This window comes from Podospora pseudopauciseta, assembly GCF_035222475.1.
Source record: "Podospora pseudopauciseta strain CBS 411.78 chromosome 5 map unlocalized CBS411.78m_5.2, whole genome shotgun sequence".
NCBI lineage: Eukaryota > Fungi > Ascomycota > Sordariomycetes > Sordariales > Podosporaceae > Podospora > Podospora pseudopauciseta.
The window spans coordinates 96,563-119,643 of record NW_026946666.1 but is presented as its reverse complement, the minus strand read 5'-3'; the positions used below and the strand labels follow the sequence as shown (position 1 = coordinate 119,643).

Here is a 23,081-nt window from a genome sequence, read left to right as displayed (position 1 = left end):
TTGAACTCACGAGTGGCCATTGTACAGACTACGGATGGTCTGCCGTCATAGTGCCAAGGAGCTATTCATGGATGGCGGAGCGACGAATGCCTTCCCCCAGACCTGAATGGCGTCGGCTGTCGCAAACGGATTGGGAAAAGAGGGCCGGCTTCCCCGCAATATCTTCCCCAACTCTTCGACAACCCCACCCTGAGCACAACTTCCCCAGATCCGTCCGAAGTCAACCTCAGCTCAACTCCCGTCCCGTGCCTTCCAACTTCCCACGTTGCAGCAGGGACCGGGCGCTGGCACATCTCGCACCGACTGCACTGTCCGACTCTTCCACTGTCGCGGGTACACACAAGGCGCTGTATGGAATAGCCCTCGTGGGTAAGGTACCTTGACGCTCGAGGCGGTAAAAACAATAATTACCTTGATATCACTCAGTTCTTTGAATCCAAAAGATCCACTTTTCCTCAACAGTTTCCCTGATCCTCACCACCATATCCTCGCTTGACCACCTCACACTCCGGTGATTCAGGGCCGTCGTTCCAAGATCTTGTTCTTTCCAAGGCGTTGACTGCCACTTTTACCCCTCACGCAGGACCGTTGCGAGCGCGAGTACGGATTGCGGGGAAGTGTGCCTCGATAGTGCCTTTCCTCTAGCGTACCGGCCAGTCGAGGAAATGGATCTACAGCACACGATCTACTTACCGCAACTTATCAGCTTTCTTTCTAACGGTCCAACCTATCCCCTCAAGCCGAGGCTCCTCTAGCGTCAGGCACCAAAAGCTTCTTCACATGCCCGTTAAAGTACGGTTGACGACGGCTTCGCAGTGTTTTTGTCGACTGCTTTCTTGCGCCTTTCCACTCTGCTTTCTCTTCGACTCATTAACTACTAGATGCGCGTAAGAGGGAGCGCTAGACATTCTCACTACCACCTTCCATCATCCGCCAGACCGCCAGGTGACCACTGGCGTTCTCGGCCATTGCCTTCCCCACGGCAAGGGCTGGGCGAGTGGGAGGTTTTCATACCCAACCCCCAGAATCTCGCGGTACCACCCAAGCCTCCAATGGCTGTTGGTGCAGGACCCCAGACTTCCTGTCTTGTCCTAACAATCATTTGTTCCTGGACTGTACATACAAACCCAGAGCCGCTCAGAGTGAAACCCCAAAACCAGATCACTGCGCCTCGGAGCGGTACCGCAACGGCAGTCCGCCCGATGCTGCCCGCGGCCGCTTGCCCATCCTGTACATATCTCCTTGATGCCAGTCAGTCAGCTGGCTTGGTGGAGACCATGTCCGCGTATGTACATGGGAGCTTTTTCTGGGGAAGCCCTGCCATGTCACGGTGACCCACGATGGTGGAGTGCAGCAAGGCGGGTACAAGCTCTTGTCGTTGAGATTACAGGTGGACACAAACTCCGTGGCTGTTGAACAAGATGGAATAGCAGAAGAGCTATATAGATCTCGTCCCTCGCCGCCCTCCTTGGGTATGAGGACTCGTCAGCCAGGGAATCTCATCCATCTTCCTCTCACCCCTTCCTGTTCCCTCTTGTCCGGCAAACACCATGAAGGGCGTCGCCACTCTCGTCGCCGCCGCGGCCCTCGTTGGCCAGGCCCTCGCTGCCCCCCCTGAGCCTCCCACTCAGGTTTTGGAGAAGAGAGCCAGGCCCACTGTCTCGATTGCTCAGGGCAATGTTGTCGGTGTCAGCCGCATCAACACGGAAGCCTTCAATGGCATTCCCTTCGCCCAAGCCCCCGTTGGTCCTCTCCGCCTCAAGCCTCCCGTCAGAACCACCGCTTCGTTCGGCACATACGACGCTGGCGGCATCGCCGCTGCCTGCCCTCAGTTCTTGGCCGATACCGACTCGGAGGATCTGCTCGCCAAAGTCATTGATACGGTTGTCAACACTGCCCTGTTTCAAAAGGCACTCAAGATCAGTGAGGACTGCTTGAACATCAACGTGATCCGCCCAGCTGGCACCAAGGCCGGCGATAAGTTGCCAGTCCTGTTTTGGATCTACGGTGGTGGTTTCGAGGTAAGCAAAAAGCCTTAAGGTGAGAAAGCTCAGAACATTTGACTAACATTTCATGCAGCTTGGATGGAGCTCCATGTATGACGGAGGCCCGCTTGTCTCCAATGCCATGGCCGCCGGCAAGCCCTACGTGTTTGTTGCTGTCAACTATCGTGTGGGCGCCTTTGGTTTCATGCCCGGCAAGGAAGTCCTCCAGGACGGCTCTGCCAACCTTGGCCATCTTGACCAGCGCATGGGTCTTGAGTGGGTCGCCGACAACATTGCTGCGTTTGGCGGTGACCCAGATAAGGTCACCATCTGGGGCGAGTCGGCCGGTGCCATTTCTGTGTGGAACCAGATGTCTCTCTACGACGGCAACATCAATTACAAGGGCAAGCCCCTGTTCCGCGGTGCCATCATGAACTCGGGCAGCATTGTCCCTGCTGACCCCGTCGACTGCCCCAAGGGCCAGGAGATCTACGACACTGTGGTTGCCCGTTCCGGTTGCGGCGGTGCTGCTGACACCCTCAACTGCCTGCGCAACTTGCCCTACGAGACTTTCCTCGAGACCGCCAACTCTGTCCCGGCCATCCTCTCCTACAGCTCGGTGGCTCTTTCTTACCTGCCTCGCCCTGACGGTGTTGCTCTGACCGACAGCGCCGACCGTCTTGTCAAGGCTGGCAAGTACGCCGCTGTGCCCATGATCATCGGCGACCAAGAAGACGAGGGCACCCTCTTCTCGCTTTTCCAGAAGAATGTCACCACCACCAGCCGCCTCGAAGACTACCTCAGGGGATACTTCTTCCACGGCGCCACCGCGCAACAGGTCAAGGGCTTGGTCAGCCAGTACTCGCCCCTGATCTCAGCCGGCTCACCCTTTGGTTCCGGCCTCTTCAACGAGATCTACCCCGGCTTCAAGCGCCTGGCTGCTCTCCTCGGCGACATCGTCTTCACGCTCACCCGCCGTGTGTTCATCGAGTACGCCATCGCCGCCAACCCCAACGTCCCCGTCTGGTCCTACCTGGCCAGCTACAATGAGGGCACCCCCATCCTGGGCACTTTCCACGGCAGCGACTTGCTGCAGGTCTTTTATGGCATCCTGCCCAACTACGCGAGCAAGAGCATCCAGAACTTTTATGCCAACTTTGTCTACAACCTCGACCCCAACGACGCGTCGGGCGGCACGAGCGCCAAGAGCAAGGTGAAGGAGAACTGGCCGACGTGGAACACCAAGGACAAGAGGCTCATTCAGTTCTTCAACAACCGGAACGGGTATCTGAAGGATGATTTCCGTGAGGGGGCCAAGCAGTACATTGCTGCGAATATTGATGCTCTGCATATTTGAGGGAGCTGGCTTTGAAGGGGTTGGTTTTTCTTTTTTTGGGGGGGTTTTTTTTTCCTTTTCTTTTTTTCCCCTTGACATCATTCATGGGAACGAATGTCATCACTATCTATGGGTGGCCGGATGGAATTGCGACGGAGGATTAGGGGAAGAGAAAGGAGGCGGTAATATGATCAGGCCACGCTTTGGGATAGGATAATCTTAGCCGTGAGTCTGCTGCTGGGATTCATATCTCGGCAGGAGCTGAATGAAGAAGAAAAATTTGATCAAAAGGCATTATCGTTCCTCAGGTCTCGCAGTCGTGTGTCTTGCAACACGGACGGGCCCAAAAAAACCCGAAGCATCGGAGATACTTATCATCGGGTTCGGGTACCGCTAGTTGTCTAACGGGAGAGTGTCTTGGCAAGGTAGCGTGCGATAGATTCAGGTTGATATCGTCACGCTGGGTCAACCAACAAGTCCGGGTACCAACGTGGCACTTGTGGCGGTTCAACGCTCAAGCCGAAGCGTGGTTCTGTCGAGTTTTCGGTACGCCTCCGAGGCTCCGAGCAATTTATTTTTTGAGGTTTGGTACCGGCGGGTGTTAAAGAGATGATGATGTCTTGCGTTGGGGGCATTTATCCGGCGTTGCCACTTGCGATCCACACTCTTGCCGGATTGATCTCTACCGGCAGGGAAATCTTCTGATTGAACAAGAACCTTTGGCTTTCAATTGCCACATTTCCATATATTTGTTTGTCATGATAGCTGGTGGTGTCCTGCCTAGGTGGTTAGGTAGGACGCCATAGTCCAGGCTCAGGGGGAGAAAAGGGGGGAGGGGCGGGCATTAAGCAATCTGAGTGGTTCGGATGCAGAGAACCTAAGCGGGCTGCCGATGCAAGACCCGGCAGAATAGATTGCCCGTCCTCGGGGATAAAAAACAATCGAAAGGCATTGCTTAAAATAGTGTCTTTATATAGTAGTGGCTTTTCGAGACCTTGGTGAGGTTATTGCTTCTTTAGGGACCTGGACGCAACTGGGAAAATTGATTGTGTAACTCGCCACGTGCCCTCCGCAGTGGCATTGCCTTGTCCTTGTCAGGTCCAATATCAGCAGAGGTGCATTGCGTTCCAATGGGAGGACGATTAGGTATGCAACGACATTTCTGGAACTGGGGATCGGATGTAACTGCTGGTGACTTTCCAAGGGGAAGGCAACCTGGAATTGGGGAAAGGGCCTCGGCCAGGCCCACATCGGGGATATTAAACTGTAGGATGGCTCTGTTCTATTTAGGGAATCAATATAAGTATGAGCTCCCGTCGGTCATCAACGGTGCCGTCAAGCTACCTCGGTCAGTCGATGCGCTCTGGGTCTCCCCTTCCTTCCGTCGATTCTGTTGCTTTCCTTATTCCCTTTGTTGCCCGTGTTCTTTTTTTGCGTTGATTCCTCGACACTCCGGCGGAAAAGCCCATTCAGCATGCTTCTTCGATCAGTTCTTCTTACTCTCGCCAGTGTCCAGGGGCTGGCCTTTTTGGTGGAGGGCGGCCCAACGACAGCGAGGTCAGGGAGGCCTCTGATCGTGCCGAGGTCGCATGATCTTCACGAACGGCAGCATGACGGGCAACTCCAGGGCTGGGTGAAGAGGGATCTGGTCAAGGATGGGGTGGCGTTGCCTGTGAGAATTGGCTTGAAACAGGGGCGGGAAAAGGAGGAGCGGGCGCACAAGTTGCTAATGGACATGTATGTGACTTTTCTGTTTTTCTTTCTTTTATTTGGGGAAAAGGCTGACGTGAAAACGGAGTAGATCGGATCCGAAATCGCCGAACTACGGGAAGCACTTGACTGCTCGAGAGGTGGTCGACTTCTTTGCGCCGGGAACACAGGCGGTGGGCGAGGTCAAGCAGTGGCTGAAGGCCTCGGGCGTGGAAGAAAGAAGGCTAGGATTGTCGGGGAACAAGCAGGTGAGTTTACACAGGTCGAGTGGTTGGGAAGTTGAGGGCATTAACGTACTGACGGGTGCGAAATAGTGGATTCAGTTCGACGCGCCGGTTCAGGAGGTCGAGAAACTGCTTTTTGCTCGGTTTCATGTTTATGAACACCCTGAATCTGGGGTAACAAACATTGCCTGTTCAGAGTGAGCGCTTGTTTTCCAACGCGTTCCTTCCATGTCAGATCATCTTGCTGACGAAATGCTTCACAGATATCATGTTCCTCACAACATTTCGCATCACATTGATTACATAACTCCCGGCATCAAATTGATGGCTGGTGGATATGATGAGAAGATTGTCAAGAGGATGGTGGGACGGAGAGGGTCGGTCTGGTACGATAGTTGGTACGAGAAGGGAAGACGCCCGGGTGACCGCAAAGGACGAAAGAAGGGGGGCAAAGATAAGGATAAAGACAAAGACAGAGGCAAGGGAAAGGGACAGGGAGGGTCAGGGGCGACAAGCACCACCAGCGTGTCTACTCCTACTGCCACCAAACCAGCCGGAAATATCCAGCCGGACCAGAATGAAGATGAGTTCGAGGTAACAGAGGGCTGTGATGTGGACATCACGCCTCAATGTATCCGAAGTAGGTTCAAACTGTTTGACTGAGAGATGTAAGCAGCTAATGAGTGATAGACCAGTATCAAATCCCAGCTGGAACGAAAGCGACTAAAGGCAACGAGTTGGGTATCTTTCAAGGTCTCGCTCAGCACTACAATCAACAAGACATGGATACCTATTGGAAATATGTCGCTCCATGGATCCCGAAAGGAACTCATCCCGAACTCAAGTCGATCAACGGCGCCGAGGGCCCGATTGAGGATCCCCAGCTAGCAGGAGAAGAGGCCAATCTTGATTTCCAAGTGGCTATTCCGTTGGTATGGCCTCAAAAGACTGTTCTATTCCAAACAGACGACGAATGGTACCAGCAAGACCAGACTCGTGCTGATACAAGATACCCTGGCTTCTTCAATAGTGAGTGGCTTCATTGCTAACGTGCGTTGATCAAAATACTGACGAGACAAAAGCCTTCTTTGACGCCATCGATGGCTCCTTTTGCACCATGGCCGCCTTCAATCAGACAGGAAATTGTGCTGACGACTCCTGCCGCGATCCCGAGTACCCGAACCCGAACAACGACAGATACGGTTACCAAGACGACTTGATGTGCGGCACTTACCGCCCAACAAACGTCATATCCATCTCCTATTCGGGCTTCGAACACGCCTGGCCAGAGTCCTACACCCGCAGGCAGTGCATGGAGATATTGAAGCTTTCACTGCAGGGGGTCACTGTGGTAGAGTCCTCTGGCGACTATGGCGTCGGTGGAAGGAGGGGGGACCCTCAGGCTGGCTGTTTAGGCCCGAATAGAGAGGTGTTCTCTCCAAGAATCATGGGAAACTGTCCCTATGTTTTGAGCGTGGGTGCTACACTGGTCAAGGCCGACCCCAAGAATAAGGGCAAGTTCATCGAGACAGCCACAGAGAGATTTGCTTCTGGAGGGGGATTTTCAAATGTCTTCATGAGGCCGCCATGGCAAGAGAAGCACGTGGCTGCGTATTTGAAGCGGGCCAACGTCACAGAGCTGGGATACAACCTAACGGCTACAGCAGCCTCCACGCAGTGGGGATGGGAGCCAAGTTTGCTGGGCAGTGTGCTGGGAAAAGAGAGGGGCAAGAGGTTCAACAAAGGCGGCAGAGGTTATCCTGATGTTTCGGCCATTGGAGACAACTACAGGGTTGTTCTCAGAGGATATGCTGATAGCATGAGTGGTACCTCAGTGGCGGTACCGGTTTGGGCTTCTATCCTTACTCTGATCAACGAGGAGAGATTAGTCCGAGGCAAGCGGCCAGTCGGGTTTATCCACCAAGTTTTGGTCAGTATCTCGAAAGGGGCGATGAAGAGACAATGCTAACTGCGAGGCAGTATGATCATCCCGAAGTGTTCACTGACATCACTTCTGGATCAAACCCAGGATGTGGGAGCAACGGCTTCCCGGTGAAAGAGGGTTGGGACCCAGTCACTGGACTTGGGTAAGCTTCAATAAACAGTCTTGGTTTTCATCAGAGCTCTGCTAACAGTAACATGTAACAGTACGCCCATCTATCCCAAATTATTGAAGCTGTTCCTGAGCCTGCCATAATTTCGCCACATACAATGGCGTCGATGGGTTTGAATAATGGAGTTGTGGGAGGGGGCGTTATGGGTTTGATTGAGCAAGAAAGCATAAAAATAGCGAGGCAGTCTTCCAAAAAAAAAAATTGCATGTGTATCAAGATGATGTGTCTGTGCAAGTGAGAAAGTGTGGGAAAAAAGAGACTCGGATACCGGGAGTCGAACCCGGGGCTGTTGAGAGAACAGACACTTCTGAGAAGTGAGAGTCAACGATGTTACCGCTACACCATACCCGATTAAATCGATATGGTCTCCGATTTATTGACTGCAGCGACGAAAGCTAGCTTTATAAAACATGAAGCAATGGTGGGAAGTCTGCTGCAATTCCCGCCCCCTGAACCCCTAGACTGCTCTAGCCGTGTGCAAGAACATTGCCCAACCCGCCAACTGTTTGTTATTGGATGAAGCGAAATGTTGCAATCCTTTCAAAAGTAATCCGAGTTGGCTGCTCGTGACCAAAGAGGTCGGCAGAGCCTCATAATGATGATCTTCTGCCTCTTTTGCCAGTATGCGAGGTCCCAATGTCAGGCGGTGTCGTTCCGCACCTTACCTGAATAGCTTACATGTATGTTCAGCGCCCAGACAGCTTGTGTGACCACACGGCGCGCGTCTTACACCAGTCTATCCACAATAATTGGTCCCCAAAGTCTACCTGAGGCGCAGCACTTGAAACATCTGGATTGTTCTGGCCGGCGCCGCGCCGTGAAAGACACTTCCTGGAGTTTTTCGTCCGTCTTTCAGTTAACTCGGTGTCTTCGTGGCTCGGTGGCGTCACGCCATGCATGTACATCACCGGGTGCTTCTTAGCTTCGATAGGTGAGCGACGTACCAGCCATCGGAAGGGACCTCTTGGTGGCGTGGCAGAGACCGAATCGGTAGCTCAGATACTGACATCTCACAGAAAGCATAAGAGACGACTGACTGCCAAGGGGGGGATCTCAACAAGACGTCAGGTATATGATGCTGATTTAGAAAAGAGGCGTTCTGCCAAGGGTACCGCTGCAACTCCGCGCCATGGTCTGCGGTGTTCAGTCTTCTGTCAGTGGCTTCCACGGGTCCAACAATGTCGCACCACATCTGACTTAGGCTTCCCGTGCGGGATGAGGTAAAAAAGAAGAAATACCAGGGCTCGGCATGCAATAAATGACCGGTGCTAGCTTCTGAGAGGATGTCGCCAAGGAAGCGCGTTTTGCGCGATGCCTATTACGGCGCAGCCACACCTGTTCAAGGGACGGGGGTCTGTTCAGCTGAGATGCGGACCAGGACTAACGGGCCCAGTCACACTGGACACTCTCTGTCTTTCCCAGAACATCTCACTTTCCTGTGTTATGTAGGGAATTGCTGAAGAAATGGCGGAACAATCATCGCCGAGATCTCATGATAGAAGACAACAGTACCGCGATGGACTGCCCCCTTTCTCGCTCCCGCCGTCATCCGGCTTTCCGCTTTCTGGGGCCGACGATAGAAGCCCCCAGGCAAGCGACCTACACTCCCCCAGCTCTGCCTACTCTTTATCCGCTGCCAGCAGCCCCGGGTTCCAACCGGCATGGAATTCAAAGCTATCTTCACAACACCAAGACTCGGGATCCCAGGAACAGTATTACGCACGGAAGCCATTGCCCGGATCTCCGCCACAATCATCCTCTCCATCCCGATTCGGAGGTCAGCTTCCTCCCATCACCAGTCTTCTTCCGCCCGCTTCCCAGTATCCCCCCTCACTACATCCAAGCCATTATCCCGCGCATAATGGGCCTCTAGCTCCGCCCGCCGGAATGGTAGCTCATCAGCATCAAGGGTATATGCCCCAAGGATTGGGTCAACCGCCTCCGTCACTCCCATCAATAGGCAGTTCAGGTGGGCCGTATCATGAGTTCAACGTGCGGGTAGGAGGGAGTGTCTATCCGGTGTCAAGAGAGTCCTCTCAGCAAGATCGACCATTCAAATGTGATATTTGCACTCAGTGTTTCAGCCGAAACCACGATCTCAAACGACACAGAAGGATACACTCAGCCACAAAACCGTTTCCTTGTCCTCACTGCGACAAGTGCTTTTCACGCAAAGATGCCCTCAAGGTATGTCTTTTGGCTATCTTGTACCTATTAAGGAAACTGACTAAAGAAAACTTGCCATTGCTTCAGAGACATCGATATGTCAAGGCGTGCAGTGGCAAGAAATCAAACCCGGGGCCTGAATCCTCTTCTGCAATACCGACAGGCGAAGCCTCAACTGCGGCCGAGGAGGACGAAGACGACGATGATGAGCAAGATGCTCCAGAGTCACCCTCATTGCTACCTCGAAAATCAATTCCATCCACCCCTTCACAGCCACAGTTGACCATGAAGGAGTTAAAGCCAAAGGAGCCAAAGGTACCCAGGTCCATGTCACCTAAGTTTACTTTTACTAGGCCATCACCAAAGATCATAGGGCCAGCTCTGACATCAACAGCCTTGACTCTTGCCATCCCGTCTACACAGCTTGGAAAACGGTGGATCATCTACACGCTCGAGGAAGGCGAGGCTTCTGCGCCGGAATATCGCCCGTCGCAAGATACCTAGCGTCTCACAGCTTCACCGTCAAGTCCGATTCGGTACCAGAATGCACAAATCCCGAATGAGATCACGAGCGGGTGGGATCAGAGCTTAAATAGACACCGGGATGGTGTCAATAGGTTTACTGCCTAGGTACCAAAACGACACTCGATAGCGTCAGAAAAATGGAACAGCAAGAGTAGGGAGGAAAAGGGACGCAGAAAAGACAACACTTGGAAGGGCTCACGCCCGAAGAGGTCAGAGTAAACAACACAGAGATGTTCAGCAATGAATAACGATACATATGAACAAGCAGCCAACTTGACTTTACGGGCGGGGGTAAGGGGATCATGGCTTTATTGGCGTTTGAGTGAGGGAGATCTGTCGATAGGGCTTATACAGCTACTTTCAATTTGTAAATGAATAGAGATGGAAATATACATACCTACTGAAACTCGGGGGTACCAGGTATTTAACCCCCTGTTTTCTCAGCACTCGAAACAGCGGAGCCTCAATAAGTTAGATACGCAAGGTAGGTAGGTAGGGTCGAGTACAGCGTACCCGCAACTGTTTGAATCATTCAAGAACAGTACCTCGGTTAAATGCGCTTATCACTGGAGGAAGGCTCGGGCAGCCAGCTTTGCAATCTATGAATAGAAACTTGTTCGAAAACTGAACTCTTGCCCACTTGCTTACAGCTAGCTATCTTCCTGCCCAGTAAATGTTGATCATTCACCCCCCTTTCAACAACCTACCTCCGGCATTCCCCTTGCCTCTACCGACAGCGGAACTCACATCCGAATGCCCCACTCAATCTAGAGCAATCTGCCGGTGTCAACGAGGTTTGCCGAGCAAGAAGCGAGAGAGCTTGATATGCAGCACACAAGCCCATCCAATTGCTTAACTGCCGTGACAGCCTGTTGTTTCCTGGTCTGCCCTCGGGTTCGGAAGGAGAGCCGAGTAGTGCACAGGGATTTAGACGAAGCTTAAATGAAAGGCCACCAACCCGAGTACTTGCTAGAGATTGTCTTCCTACTTACAGTTTGATCAGGCCTTGTATGAAATCCTGGCGGCAACCAATCGGTATCAAAGTTGCCGCATGTGGCAGAATGGATGTGTCCTCTATTTACCTAGTGATTGTTCAGCAGCCAGTAAAAGATCTTTGAGAGGTAGAAACATTTGATTGAGGGGAGGGAGAAGTATGGTTATTGGACGAACCAAACACTCAAGAATGCGGGGATATAGAGCTGGGACGAAGGCCCAAGCAGGTCATGCCGACGTGGATGATGTCTGGATAAAGGGGAGCTATGAACGCGGTGGCGGCAACCACGCTGGGAATGCATCCTGTAGGCCGGCTGCCGCTCTGACCCAAGGTTGAATGACAAGAATAGCAGAATACAAAGACCCGTCAGGTATTTAGACCTGGACTCGACCTGTTTTGTAGCCTTGTCTTGTTCCCACGATCATCGTGGATCATCGTCATCACAAAGAACATCATGAAGTGGAACTCCCTCGCCGCACTTGGGTTTGCTGCCCCGGCGCAAGCGTACCTCCGTTTCGGGTGCGCAACCTTGACGGTTCAGCGCCTTGATCCCATCGTCGAGCCCGGAAAGGTCCCCTCGTCTCATGTCCACCAAATCATTGGCGGGAACGCCTTTAACGCAAGCATGGACCCCAAGGTTGACATCGCCGAGAAGGCCACCTGCACCACTTGTTCCTTCAGGTAGATATCCTGACCTCTCATCGAATGTCATCATCTTCACTTCAGGCTAACCCAATTTACAAGCGAGGACTTTACCAACTACTGGACCGCCGTCATGTACTTCAAAGCCCGCAACGGCTCCTACAAGCGCGTGGGACAATACCCCAACGCCCTACTCGGCTCCTTGACAGGGGGCATGACAGTCTACTACCTCCAGCAAGACTTCAACTCCAACGGTAAGCAAAAGATCACCGCCTTCAAGCCCGGCTTCCGCATGACCGTCGGCTCGCCCACCGCCACCAACGGCAACAACCCCGGCCTCCGCTACACCTGCCTTAAGGACGTCATGACCCGCTTCCCCGAAACGGCCGATTTTCCCAAGGAGCCCTGCCCAGCCGGCATCATGGCCATTCACCACTTCCCCGCCTGCTGGGACGGCAAGAATCTCGACAGCCCTAACCACCAAGACCACATGTACAACACCGGCAAGGGTGCCTTCACCAACGCCGGCCCATGCCCCTCCAGCCATCCCGTCCGGATGCCGCAGGTGGCGTTGGAGACAATGTGGGACACCACCCCCTTCAACAACAAGGACCTCTGGCCTACAGATGGCTCTCAGCCTTTTGTCTGGAGTTATGGCGATAGCAAGGGATACGGGACCCATGCCGATTATCTATTTGGTTGGAAGGGCGATTCTCTGCAGAGAGCCATGGACTCGACGCCGCTGTTGAGCAACGGGATCAAGTCGCAGAGCGTGGCGCAGGCCAATAACTGCAAGCTGCAGACCACGACCGTGAAGGAGAACATCGATGGCTGTAAGTTTTCCCCTCTTGATTGTTTGCTCTGTAGAGAAAGTTCAGACTAACAAGAGTAACAGGGCTTGACAAGCTTCCTGGCATGTGAACGAACTGAAATCCGATATGGAGGGTGTGGAAACAGGTGCGAGAGAGTGTCTGAAGGAACAGTCTTTACATAGTGCCTGATAGTGTCTATCGCGAGAACGTATATATCTCGGATGCTGAGTCGTGGCTATTGAAGTCATGGGTAGTGCAAGAACTCGACGCGAACAGCTCAGATATCCAGGTTCAGCTCCAGAGAAACAAACTGTTGCAAACCGTCCATTAGGCCTGCCCCAGGTGACTCTGCACTCGTGTGCTACCTGCAACTGACCCGCCTTGAGATCCTTCGCCCCTTTCGATCCCTTCGGACAAATAGATTCCGGAGCCAGACCCCGTGGTGTACACCTTGTTGGGTCTTTGCATCTCGACCTCTACCCGTGTGATCCGATCGTCTGCACCAACCCCACTCTCGGTGTCAACTCTTACCTCAATATCCCTTACCTCTCTCAAAATCTCGCTGACAGTGGCATCGCCCCTGACACCCCTGAAGATGCCACCACCGAACACCTTGCCCGTCTCCAAAGGGCTGAGCGTAACCGGCTTCTCAAGCCTCCACCAACCCCAACTGAGACTCGCCACAAAGAGCAACCCCAGTATTGCAACCGCCAACGCTGGGCCCAGATACTGCTTCTCGCTCCAAAACACCAAGACCGGAACCGTTTTGGTGACTTCAAAGCTCTGCCTCTCGGTACCCCTGCCCACTCTCTCGGCCACGCGAAACTGCCACTCGTGCAGATTTGCAAGCACATATTCTGTCGGGCTGTCCCAGCTCAGCCCACAGCTGATGAGACTGTGGTTCCCAAAATCCCAAGGCTCAGCCCTGAAGAAGACGTCGGCCAATGTTCCCGGCCCCGGTCCAGCAAAGAGCCATTTCTTGAGGGTCGGATTAAAGGTTGTGGTCGCATTATCGTACATGTGCCCAGAGACAAAGGCTTGCAGGCCGGCGAGCGGACCGACTCCCGAGTTGATCGGCGTGGTGAGGGAGTCACCGGCGGAAATGTATGGTGAAATGATGGGCAGTGACTGATTGAACTTGAGAGCAGAGTGATCAAACCACGCGGTGGAATTTTGGATGATGACGGGATGTTCCACCACGGCGGCGGTGATGTTGCAGCGATCGATTTTGACAGTGGCTTGGCAGTTGCCCTCGAGCTTGTCAATGTGTTTGGTCAAGAGAGTGAGTAATGGTTCGGACCGTTCGTCAGCAACTAGCTCGGCTCGGATGTGGAAGACGGTGGCTTTGTGTGAGGCGTTTGTTGACAAGTCAAGGGGCTGGTAAGTGGTAGGGGCACACGTGTATACAAAACCCGCACCGCGGACCGACCCGGAGCAAGTGCCGTCGCATACATATCCTTCCGTAGATGGTACAGTGATGGAGTCATTGCGGTACCAGGCTTGGGTTTGCGACATGACCCTCCTGTTGTGAATGACTGTCCTGTCTGACTGCCAGTTCCCCGACCATCCATCGGGTATTCTGTTGGCAATGTCAAAGAACATGTTCTGCTGGACAACCCGGTTCTGAGCCAAGGTGTGGGTTGATCGCTGAAACAGAGGGCCCGAAGCAAACTGAACCAGGTATGCGATGGTACAGATGAGGGTTACTTTGCGAGCTTCGGAGCCGGACTTGATGGCGGGCCAGAAGCCGAGACCGCGGCCATGATCCCAGATGTAATGAAGCTGGGAGAGTTGAGTGCCACCCGAAGCACGGAGCCAGAAACGTACGGCAATGCCTGCGGCCAGAGCAGAGCTGAAAGCCACATTAGAGATGGCCGAAAAGATGGCGAGCCACACAGCCGGGCTGATGCGCCAGGTTGAGACTTCTTGATCATGAGAGACGGTGACAACGACGGCTGAGCAGATAATACAAATAAGAATGGCCGAGAGCGCCACGATTTCGAGCCAGGGGGTCCATGTGCGGATGGATCTCTTTTCCTTTGGCTTTTCGTGAATATCGACACCTACCATGGTGATAGAGGGAACAAATCAATTCGAGGTAGACAGATAAATCAGTTAGCCGGGGAGGACCACGAGGGTGACGACGATCGGGTTTGCCATGAGTGATGGGGTCAGTGCTATATAACGAGCCTTCCAGACAAGGCTTCGGGCTTCTCAAAAAGGGACAGAGATCTCCTTGCGGGTCATCTAGAGTACCGACAGGCAGAAAATACGCATCTCACCTTGTTCTCAGATAATGCACGTACTATACTTACCGGTAAAAGGGTGTCATCGGGGTTCAATGCCGCACCGCAACGGCGGGGGGTCTTCAGCTGGTTCTTTCACCGAGCGGTCTTGCCCCATGATTGGCCGCGGTTCTGTTGACAAGCTGTAACGATCAACATCCGTCTCGATTATGAGTGGCCACGACGGTTGCACCCAGAAGTGAGCTTAATATGTTACCGCGGCACAGCCATTCAGGGGGGTTACTGGCCTAGACCACAGCGACCGGCATTTCCCTTTACATGGACCCTGACGGGCGAGAATGAGGAGTAGTTCTTGGATCTGTGGATTACCCCGAGGAGTTATCATCGAGGCGTGTTTGTGTTATGCCATCTTGTTGTGGTGCAGTGGTAGTGGCAGTGGGTAGGTATGGTTTCCGTCGCCAGCCTTGTGATTGAGAGACATGGAGAGTCGTGGCTGTTCGTGAGCACTATGGTATTTTTGCAAGATATCGCAGTGCTCAAAGACGTTAACTGCAAGTGTCCGTCTTTCCAGTCGTGTGGGTTACAATGAGGAGTTGCATCATGAGTTCTTGGCGGAGGTGTAAAGTTGGATACAACGGTGACCGTCTGCTTGCATCTCGGTCAGTGATGTCTTGCAGGAGCGGAGCATAGACTCACCAATCCTTGCTCATCACCAGAGAGAACGTTATCGTAGAGACCTTTTGCTGTTATAAGCGTGAAGACATGTCGGCGATCCCAGGCAATGATAGCACTTCTAATCAAAAAAAGATGAACAGTCGTTGGAGTAAGAATATCCAGAGTGGACTCTCCGAGAGACTGACTGACTTGGCAGCTCCAGGCGGAATGCGGGGAAGCGGGGTATAGCAAGGGGCAGAACTGGGATATGACCCTAACCCTGATCCATGTCACTCGACTGAGAGCAAGCAGCGCTGGCAATCGTCAACCGTCGCAACGCGGGGGATGTTGGACCTTGAATCGCACCACGCCCATCCGTTGCCATCAGTCAAACGAACCGAGGCTGGCTTGAATCTTGGCGTTGCACCGCGCGTGACGCCGCCATGGGGCTACCAGTCTTAATCCTGCTCGGCCCTTCCTGAGCATATGTTTGGTCTTGTCCTTTGTTATTCTTCTCAGTCGCCATTGCCAGTGCTTACACTACAAATTCAGGCCAAATTCCAGCGTCGGTGCCGAATCCAACCGAACGAACCGAGCTGACACCGCCTCAAAGCACCTGCTTTGCCCCGATATACCCATCCCGAGTGATCCGAGTATCTCCTCTTCGACAATTGCTCGATAACTTCATCCCGTCAACCACCCCTCTCCAACGACAATGCCCAAACGACACCCGTCCGCGGGCAAGGCCCAAAAGCCCGTCATCATTGTCGGCGCAGGCCTCGCCGGTCTCGTCGCTGCCTTTGAGCTCTCCCGTCTTCGCATTCCCGTCCTTCTCCTCGATCAAGAAAACGCAAACAATGTTGGCGGCCAAGCGTTTTGGTCTTTGGGAGGCATCTTCTGCGTCGACTCTTCCTACCAACGAAGAATGGGCATCAAGGATTCTAGAGAGCTGGCAATGAAGGACTGGTTCAACTCGGCCCAGTTTGACCGCGAGAAGGAGGATTACTGGCCACGAAAGTGGGCGGAGGCATTCGTCAATTTCGCTACTGATGAAATGGAGGACTATGTCAAAGCTCGAGGACTGGGGTTCTTGGTGAACGTTGGCTGGGCTGAAAGAGGTGATGGACGAGCAGATGGTCATGGAAACACGGTGCCCAGATTCCATTTGACTTGGGGGACTGGCCCTGAAGTTGTTAGGGTCTTTGCCGAGCCAGTGAAGAAGGCCGCCAAGAAGGGGACCGTCGAGTTCAGACACCGACACCGTGTCGACGAGATTATTTTGGATGAGCTTACAGGGAGAGCAGTGGGTGTGAAGGGAAGCATACTCGAAGAGGACAACTCTCCTCGAGGTGTCAAGTCGTCAAGAACCGTAGTCGACCAATTTGAGATTCACGGAGCTGCCGTCCTCGTCACATCGGGGGGCATCGGTGGAAATGTTGACAAGGTGAAAGCCGCGTGGCCCGTCGACAGATTGGGCCCCAAGGTCCCCCAAAACTTTGTCATTGGGGTGCCGCATCATGTTGACGGGAGGATGATCGATATTACAGAAAGTGCCGGCGCGAATATCATCAACCGGGATCGCATGTGGCATTACACAGAAGGGTTGGCAAACTGGAACCCCATTTGGCCTGGCCACGGGATTCGTGTGCTGCCTGCACCATCGTCTCTGTGGCTCGATGCCAACGGCAAGCGGCTGCCCAACCACCTCTTCCCTGGCTGTGACACCCTCGGCACGCTCAAGTATATTTGCTCCACCGGTCACGACTATACTTGGTTTATCACCGACCAGGCTATCGTTGCGCGCGAGTTTGCCCTGTCAGGGTCGGAACAAAACCCAGATGTCACTGGAAAGTCTGTCTGGGGTGTCTTGACACAGCGCGTCCTTTCCAAGAAGGGCACCGTTCCCGTGCAAAACTTCGTCAAGCATGGTGTCGACTTTGTAGTCAAGGACAATCTGGAGGACTTGGTGGAGGGAATGAACCAGCTGGTGGCCAAGATCCCGGGAGGCGTGCCCCTCGACTACCAGAAGATCAAGGACGTGGTCGAGACCCGAGACAGCCAGTTCGACAACCCCTTCTCCAAGGATGCCCAGACCATGCTCATCAACTCGGCGAGAACCTACTGGCCCGATAAGCGCAGCCGCATTGCGCCACCGCACAAGCTGTTGGACAAGAAGAAGAGCGGGCCTCTCATCGCAGTCCGTATGAACCTGTTGACAAGAAAGACACTGGGCGGTATTGAAACAAACTTGAAGAGCCAGGTGATGAAGGCTGATGGCAGCGTCTTCAATGGTTTGTATGCTGCAGGAGAGGTCGCCGGATTTGGAGGTGGAGGCGTGCACGGCTACAACAGTCTGGAGGGGACCTTTTTGGGCGGGTGCATCTTTTCTGGAAGGGCGGCCGGCCTAGGCATTGCAGAAGAACTGGGTTACGATATCAGCAAGGCGAGCAATGTCCGGGCGCGCCTCTGAAGGACCTGTCATGCCGTATAATTGCCCTCGTTAATCACCCCACTGGGGACCCTTGAGTGCGGCTACAAGTGCCCAATATTTATCTCCCATGGCCGCCTTTTCGCCCTCTATTTCCAAGATTGCCACTGCCTTGTCTTCTAATTCTTGAATCTTTCGGTTTCCATGATCCCCGACTTGATATTTCATCACAAGTGCCCACGCTCTTTGTAGTTTCTCCTCAGACAACCCAGCATTGACCAATTTAGGACATTTGATTTTCACTCCTCCGGTATCAAGATGTGCGGAGCATACAAAGCTCATTGCGTTCTTAGCAGAGGCCTTTGCTCTTCGGCATCCAGGACGCCTCGAAAGCGGCTTGGGTCATTCCTCCTCTTTGGAAGTTCGGCGGACAAATGTACCCGCTGCAGAGAAGGGCTTTTATGACCACTGCGACGACCACCATGTATCCCCTCGGTCAACGGCGGCTGTATCTGCTTCTCTTTGAACCCAAGTTCAAAGGTGAAGTGCAAATCTCGCAAAGACGGAAAGTTGCCTGCATCAGCCAGCACACCAAACGTTGTTTCCGGCCATCTGCCCTCACCGCCATCGCCATGATCCGACTGGCCGTGTTGCCTCTCACACCAAATCCTCAGCTCCCGCAACCGCGACAGGTTCCTCCCCAAAACCCAAAGATCATCTTCTGTCACTGCAGAACGTGTGATATCCAGTCTCGTCAATGTGTTTCCCCACCACGTAACTGCCTCCACTGGAATAACATCTCCCCCTACAAACGGCAAACTGATGTGCTCCAGTCTTCTCTGTGGCAAGTACCGCAAGAAACCCCGGATCCATTCAACATAGCCTCTGTTAGCCGAGCCCTCCACTTGCGAGGGCGTCACCCCAGGTCCGTACAGCCCTTCCAGCTTCAGCTCTCTCAAGGTCCCCAGCTTTCCCGCTAGTTCCACGCTGGCCAATATCTTGTCTGTCCCCATCCACCCCACGTCCAACAGCTGGAGTGTCTCCAGTGCTCCCCAGTAAAATTCTCTGGCCCAGTAGTCGACCTCCAAGGATGTATTTGGTGGTTAGCCCTCGGTGTTCCAATTTAATTCGCCTGCCACGGCAGGGCGGCCAAATGGGTAGGCGTGGATTGTAAGATGCTTTAGCCTTTTGGTGGCAAGTTTTTCGGCTGATGTGAAGCCGAAGCCAAAGTATTTCTCGTCTAGAGTGCCCGGGCCGCTGGCGCCGCGGTGGTACCAGATGTCGAGAAAAAGTTTTTGCAGATTAGGAGCGTAACAGAGGATGGCTTTTAGGGGGTGAAGGATTTGGCGGGTGTAGTTTTGGGTGTAGTAAATTATGTTGATTTTAAGTGAGGTCAGGTTCGGGGTGAGCGGGTAGGTCAAGAGCTGGGAGAGGAGCTGGAGGAGGCGTGGGTTGGGACGTCGGTCGTCTCTAGTAGTGATGGAGAGGTGAAGGTTGATGGGGGGCTTTTGGAATTGGTTATGAGGGAGGACAAAGTATCTGGGAGGGGGAGGGCGCTGTGGACGTGCCAGCAATGCCAGTGGATGTCGCGCAGATCTGGCATCGAGTTGATGAGAGGGATTGACGATAGGCATGATGGATTGGGATGGTACTGGCCGAAGGCAAGGGACCAGATCGGGTACTTTTTCACCATTTGATCCATTCCTGGGCCCTGGCTTGGTGTCTTGGGCTTTAGGAGGAACTTCCACTGTCGTGTTTTGTTGGCGTGGGCTATTAGTTGCACTGAGAGAGGTTCTCCCCCAACACTGGGGATGGAGACGTCGAGTGTACGAATGGCAGACAAGAGGTCGATGCGTTGCATGTATTGTAGACGGTGAGCCACCACACGGCCAGGTGAGCTGTCCTCGTTCTAAATCTCGAAGATGAGACTTGTCAGCGTAATCTTGGTGTGCCTGGGGAAGTCAAGAGCGAGGAGGTGGTGTTGGAGGCATCGAGCCTTGACATAGAGATCGGAGCAGACCAGCGCAACCTTGAATAAATCCTGTGGACTGCTGTCATGGACGATCTCGATGATGTGTAAGACACGCTCATCGGCCAACCGAGGGAATGATGGCAAATGAGGATCGGCCGCACGAGGTGTGCCGGCTAAAATGACTGTCGGCTGCCGTCGAAATAGACTATTCCGAAGTCTGGAGCGTATCGTAGGCACCATGTTGCAGGTGGTAGAAGATGGTACACTACGGCAATAGCAATTCAGAGCAATGAAACTGAATTGAAGCTGGACGTATCCCCTAGCTTGACCATGCTGTTTATGCAAATGACCTACCTAGCCAATGGGATTGCAGATCGGCCCAGGGAGTAGTATCTTTCCCACACTGAGAGCCTTTCTAAGCAAGCCCACTATTGGGCCATTTGATGGTGTCCCAAGTACTACAGAGCAGCCTAAATCCAGTCTACTCTTAAAATAATCCTAAATATAGGACAAGGCCTCTGAAAGTCATCATCTGTGTCAGACAATTTTCGTAGGTACCTTAAAGCTTCAAGGGCTCACGGGGTCAGGGGTAGACCCGCCCAACATATCACTTTGGGCTTTATACACGCTAGGAAAGAGATAGTAAATATATAAATCAACGCATATTTATTACTCAGCGCAGGCTACTAGTAAGTAGCTAGGTATATAACAGGCAAAGCTAAAATTATTGCAGTTTCAACTAGGTACTCATTGCATTTCCTGCAAGCCTTGCATGTCGAGTCTGTTTCCATCATCAGTTGTTTCGTTTTGCCTCAAGCTCGCCACCCAGTCATCACTCCAAAATACCAACACACTTTTAAACAACACTTCTACTTATCCACATACTCTTCGGGCTACGCCAGGGTAGGCGTCTCGAATCCTCAGGTAGTCGTTCCTCTGCTGCAGAGTTGGTGAGCTTCCCACAATCTCGCGAAGATCCCCCTGGCCTGCTTCACGGCGCAACGTATACCGGAACCACTCTTCGCCATTCCTTGTCGGCACCAATTTCTTCCCAATAACTCGGTACAGTCCATCATATCGAATCTCACATTCAGGAGCCCAGCCTCCGCCGGTCTGACCTTGGCCACGGAGGACTCTCACAGGCTGTCTGGTGTCAATCGACTTGTTGAGAGCCTGGGTACCGACCGATGTGGTGGCTACCCCCATGTTGTCCGTGGAGTAATACAAAACCTCACCATCATCCTTGTCAATCTCATGATACTTGTTGTTGCGGCCGGATATGACGATCGAATAGACTCCCATCGACGCCGAGCCGAAGATCCCCCCCTGGCTTCTTCCATGCGCCCCGTGGAAAAGTGCTACCAGCTGGAAAGGCCACCAATCACCAGGGGTCAAATGGCCCTCTCCAATGAACGCGGCATTGACCTTTTCGTGTTTGTAGGCCGGGTTCAGCTTGTACGTCGGACCTTTTTTGGGGCTTCGGTAGCAAACCACGCCGTGCATGATTTCGCCTTTGCCGTAGATAGGGTGATTGACGGGAGGCTGAGGGATAGCACTGACACCGACTGCCCTGTTTCCGCCGCTTGACGCTCGCCCCGGAGAGCGGGTGAGACAATACGTGACTGGCCCGCGTCCACGTCGGTGCTAACGTCACTAGCATAGCCCTCGCCGTCTTGGCCCCAGTTGTCATCCTCAAACCTCAAACGAACCGCATTTGCCGCCTCTTTGATGTCAGTAGGAATGCCAAGGTTTGTCGAGTTGCGGACTAAGTTCATGACCTGGTCGAGGTGATGGACATCCCTGAACGACGGCCTGACCACGGCATCGAACTCCAGCCACCAGAAGAAGGCTCTCGCCGACTCCTGATAGAGCTTGAGCTAGTCCGCGCTGACGTCGGTCCTGCCGGGCTTGGATTTGGTGACCAGCATAGTGACCTGCCTCACACCCTCAGACAGGCTGCCAGTCCAGATTTGGACTTGCTGAGAAGTCGGGTCCGGATCTGAAGGCTCGCTGTCAGATGGGGACCCCGATGCTTTGTTCTGTCCAGACGTGCTTGATGCCGCGCCGGGGACTGTCTGAACCTGAACGGCCGTGGTTTCGGTAACCAGTGCCGCCATTGCGACATTCTCAGCCGCAGATGCCTGGGCTTCCTGCGCTGCTGCCAACAGGTCGGCACGCATCCGTGGCGATCTAATAGGCGGAATAACCCGTCTTCTTGATGGAACTGCCTACTACAGTGTTAGCGTAATGGTAGGATTAACCATAAGTCAAGACATACCGCATTCAACACCTGAGGGCGCCGAGTACTACCTCTTGAGTTGACGCGACCGCCTCGACTGTGGTCGTGCGACTCGCGATCATTCTTCGGTGTAGGTATCAGTAACTGTGGCTGGGAGAAGGTCAGTGATGTGGAATAAATAACCTGGAAGGCTGGACTGATGGTAATAGGAGCTGAGACTGGCAATTTTCAATGCTTGGACTAGTAGGGGTGAAACTTGAAACTTGAAATGCTTGAACTTGAAGCAAGAATAATATCTGTAGATATACAAAAGGTATGGAATGTATGAAAAGTGAATATATGAAATAGGGGATTATGGGTGGACGTTGGTATCAAGATGTGATACTGTCCCTCAAAAGTGCGAGTAGAGGTAAGGCTGGAAGTAAAAAGGTAGAGAATGCTAATATATAAATAAAAGCTCTCAAGAAAAGAAGATAGATGGCTGGAACGGCGCGAGATAGGTAATGCCTGGACTAAAGGAGAGAAAATAGTTAGAGAATACTGGGAGTGTGGAGACTAGAAGAACAAGGAACACATAATAGGGAATAGTGCTGGAACGAAATATAAGAAATAAAGATATAGAATGAAGAGAATATTTCGATAAAAAAAGAAGGAGTGGGAATGCTGAGATAGGGCTTGGAATAAATGTACAAGAAGTAAAGTAGGATACTTGATAAGACTCTGAAGTCGTCCCGCCCTAAGTTGGCGATTAAGAATTATAACAAAAATGTAAACTGGAGAAGGAAAGAAAAGAGGATTCTGGGGTAGCGGAAGGTTAGACTAAGAGAGAAAAAGAGGCAGCAAAGATTGGCATGGAGTTTAGACTGGAATACTCCAAGACAGAGGATACCTTACTGGAATAGAGCTGGGTCGTCAAGACTCCAAAGCCACCCTGTCCCTTCCGCCTTCGCCGGATAGTGTATTAAAAACAGGAGGAAATGCTTAAACAGGAGAAAGAAGGTTAGAGAATATCGGGATAGAGCTTAGAATAATAA

The 23,081-nt window shown here is 52.8% G+C and overlaps 8 protein-coding genes and 1 non-coding gene across 9 annotated transcripts; 5 read left to right on the top strand and 4 right to left on the bottom strand.

Annotated features, from left to right (window-relative positions):
- The first annotated feature begins 172 nt into the window (after positions 1-172).
- QC763_502830 (uncharacterized protein) lies at positions 173-3,611 on the top strand. Its single transcript, XM_062912880.1, has 2 exons — positions 173-2,021; positions 2,080-3,611. The coding sequence occupies exons 1-2, from the start codon at positions 1,551-1,553 to the stop codon at positions 3,340-3,342; spliced, it is 1,734 nt and encodes a 577-aa protein (XP_062763753.1). The 5' UTR covers positions 173-1,550; the 3' UTR covers positions 3,343-3,611.
- Positions 3,612-4,686: 1,075 nt separating this feature from the next.
- Positions 4,687-7,585, top strand: QC763_502840 (uncharacterized protein). Its single transcript, XM_062912881.1, has 8 exons — positions 4,687-5,058; positions 5,123-5,279; positions 5,346-5,452; positions 5,519-5,895; positions 5,946-6,284; positions 6,338-7,185; positions 7,236-7,342; positions 7,404-7,585. Exons 1-8 carry the CDS (start codon positions 4,796-4,798, stop codon positions 7,450-7,452), a joined length of 2,247 nt encoding a protein of 748 aa, XP_062763752.1. The 5' UTR covers positions 4,687-4,795; the 3' UTR covers positions 7,453-7,585.
- A 43-nt stretch (positions 7,586-7,628) lies between these two features.
- QC763_0079090 lies at positions 7,629-7,720 on the bottom strand. The gene has a single exon. It is a non-coding gene; the product is annotated as a tRNA-Glu (tRNA).
- A 416-nt stretch (positions 7,721-8,136) lies between these two features.
- Positions 8,137-10,350, top strand: MET32 (transcriptional regulator of sulfur amino acid metabolism). Its single transcript, XM_062912882.1, has 3 exons — positions 8,137-8,300; positions 8,386-9,556; positions 9,623-10,350. Exons 2-3 carry the CDS (start codon positions 8,834-8,836, stop codon positions 10,037-10,039), a joined length of 1,140 nt encoding a protein of 379 aa, XP_062763751.1. The 5' UTR covers positions 8,137-8,300; positions 8,386-8,833; the 3' UTR covers positions 10,040-10,350.
- Positions 10,351-11,508: 1,158 nt separating this feature from the next.
- On the top strand, positions 11,509-12,842 carry QC763_0079070 (uncharacterized protein; the record flags this gene model as incomplete). The annotated part of the gene is made up of 3 exons (XM_062906082.1): positions 11,509-11,735; positions 11,781-12,529; positions 12,592-12,842. The coding sequence occupies 3 exons, from the start codon at positions 11,509-11,511 to the stop codon at positions 12,615-12,617; spliced, it is 1,002 nt and encodes a 333-aa protein (XP_062763750.1). The 3' UTR covers positions 12,618-12,842.
- Positions 12,836-14,578, bottom strand: QC763_502870 (uncharacterized protein; the record flags this gene model as incomplete). Its single annotated transcript, XM_062912883.1, has 1 exon — positions 12,836-14,578. The coding sequence occupies one exon, from the start codon at positions 14,576-14,578 to the stop codon at positions 12,836-12,838; it is 1,743 nt and encodes a 580-aa protein (XP_062763749.1).
- Positions 14,579-16,123: 1,545 nt separating this feature from the next.
- On the top strand, positions 16,124-17,878 carry QC763_502880 (uncharacterized protein; the record flags this gene model as incomplete). Its single annotated transcript, XM_062912884.1, has 1 exon — positions 16,124-17,878. The coding sequence occupies one exon, from the start codon at positions 16,124-16,126 to the stop codon at positions 17,876-17,878; it is 1,755 nt and encodes a 584-aa protein (XP_062763748.1).
- Positions 17,879-19,745: 1,867 nt separating this feature from the next.
- Positions 19,746-20,048, bottom strand: QC763_0079040 (uncharacterized protein; the record flags this gene model as incomplete). Its single annotated transcript, XM_062906081.1, has 1 exon — positions 19,746-20,048. The coding sequence occupies one exon, from the start codon at positions 20,046-20,048 to the stop codon at positions 19,746-19,748; it is 303 nt and encodes a 100-aa protein (XP_062763747.1).
- A 633-nt stretch (positions 20,049-20,681) lies between these two features.
- On the bottom strand, positions 20,682-22,191 carry QC763_502900 (uncharacterized protein; the record flags this gene model as incomplete). Its single annotated transcript, XM_062912885.1, is given in 4 exon segments — positions 20,682-21,363; positions 21,369-21,685; positions 21,701-22,036; positions 22,087-22,191. Coding segments are annotated over 4 exon segments (1,440 nt in total), but the record flags the coding sequence as incomplete, so codon positions are not given.
- Between the last annotated feature and the right edge of the window lie 890 nt (positions 22,192-23,081).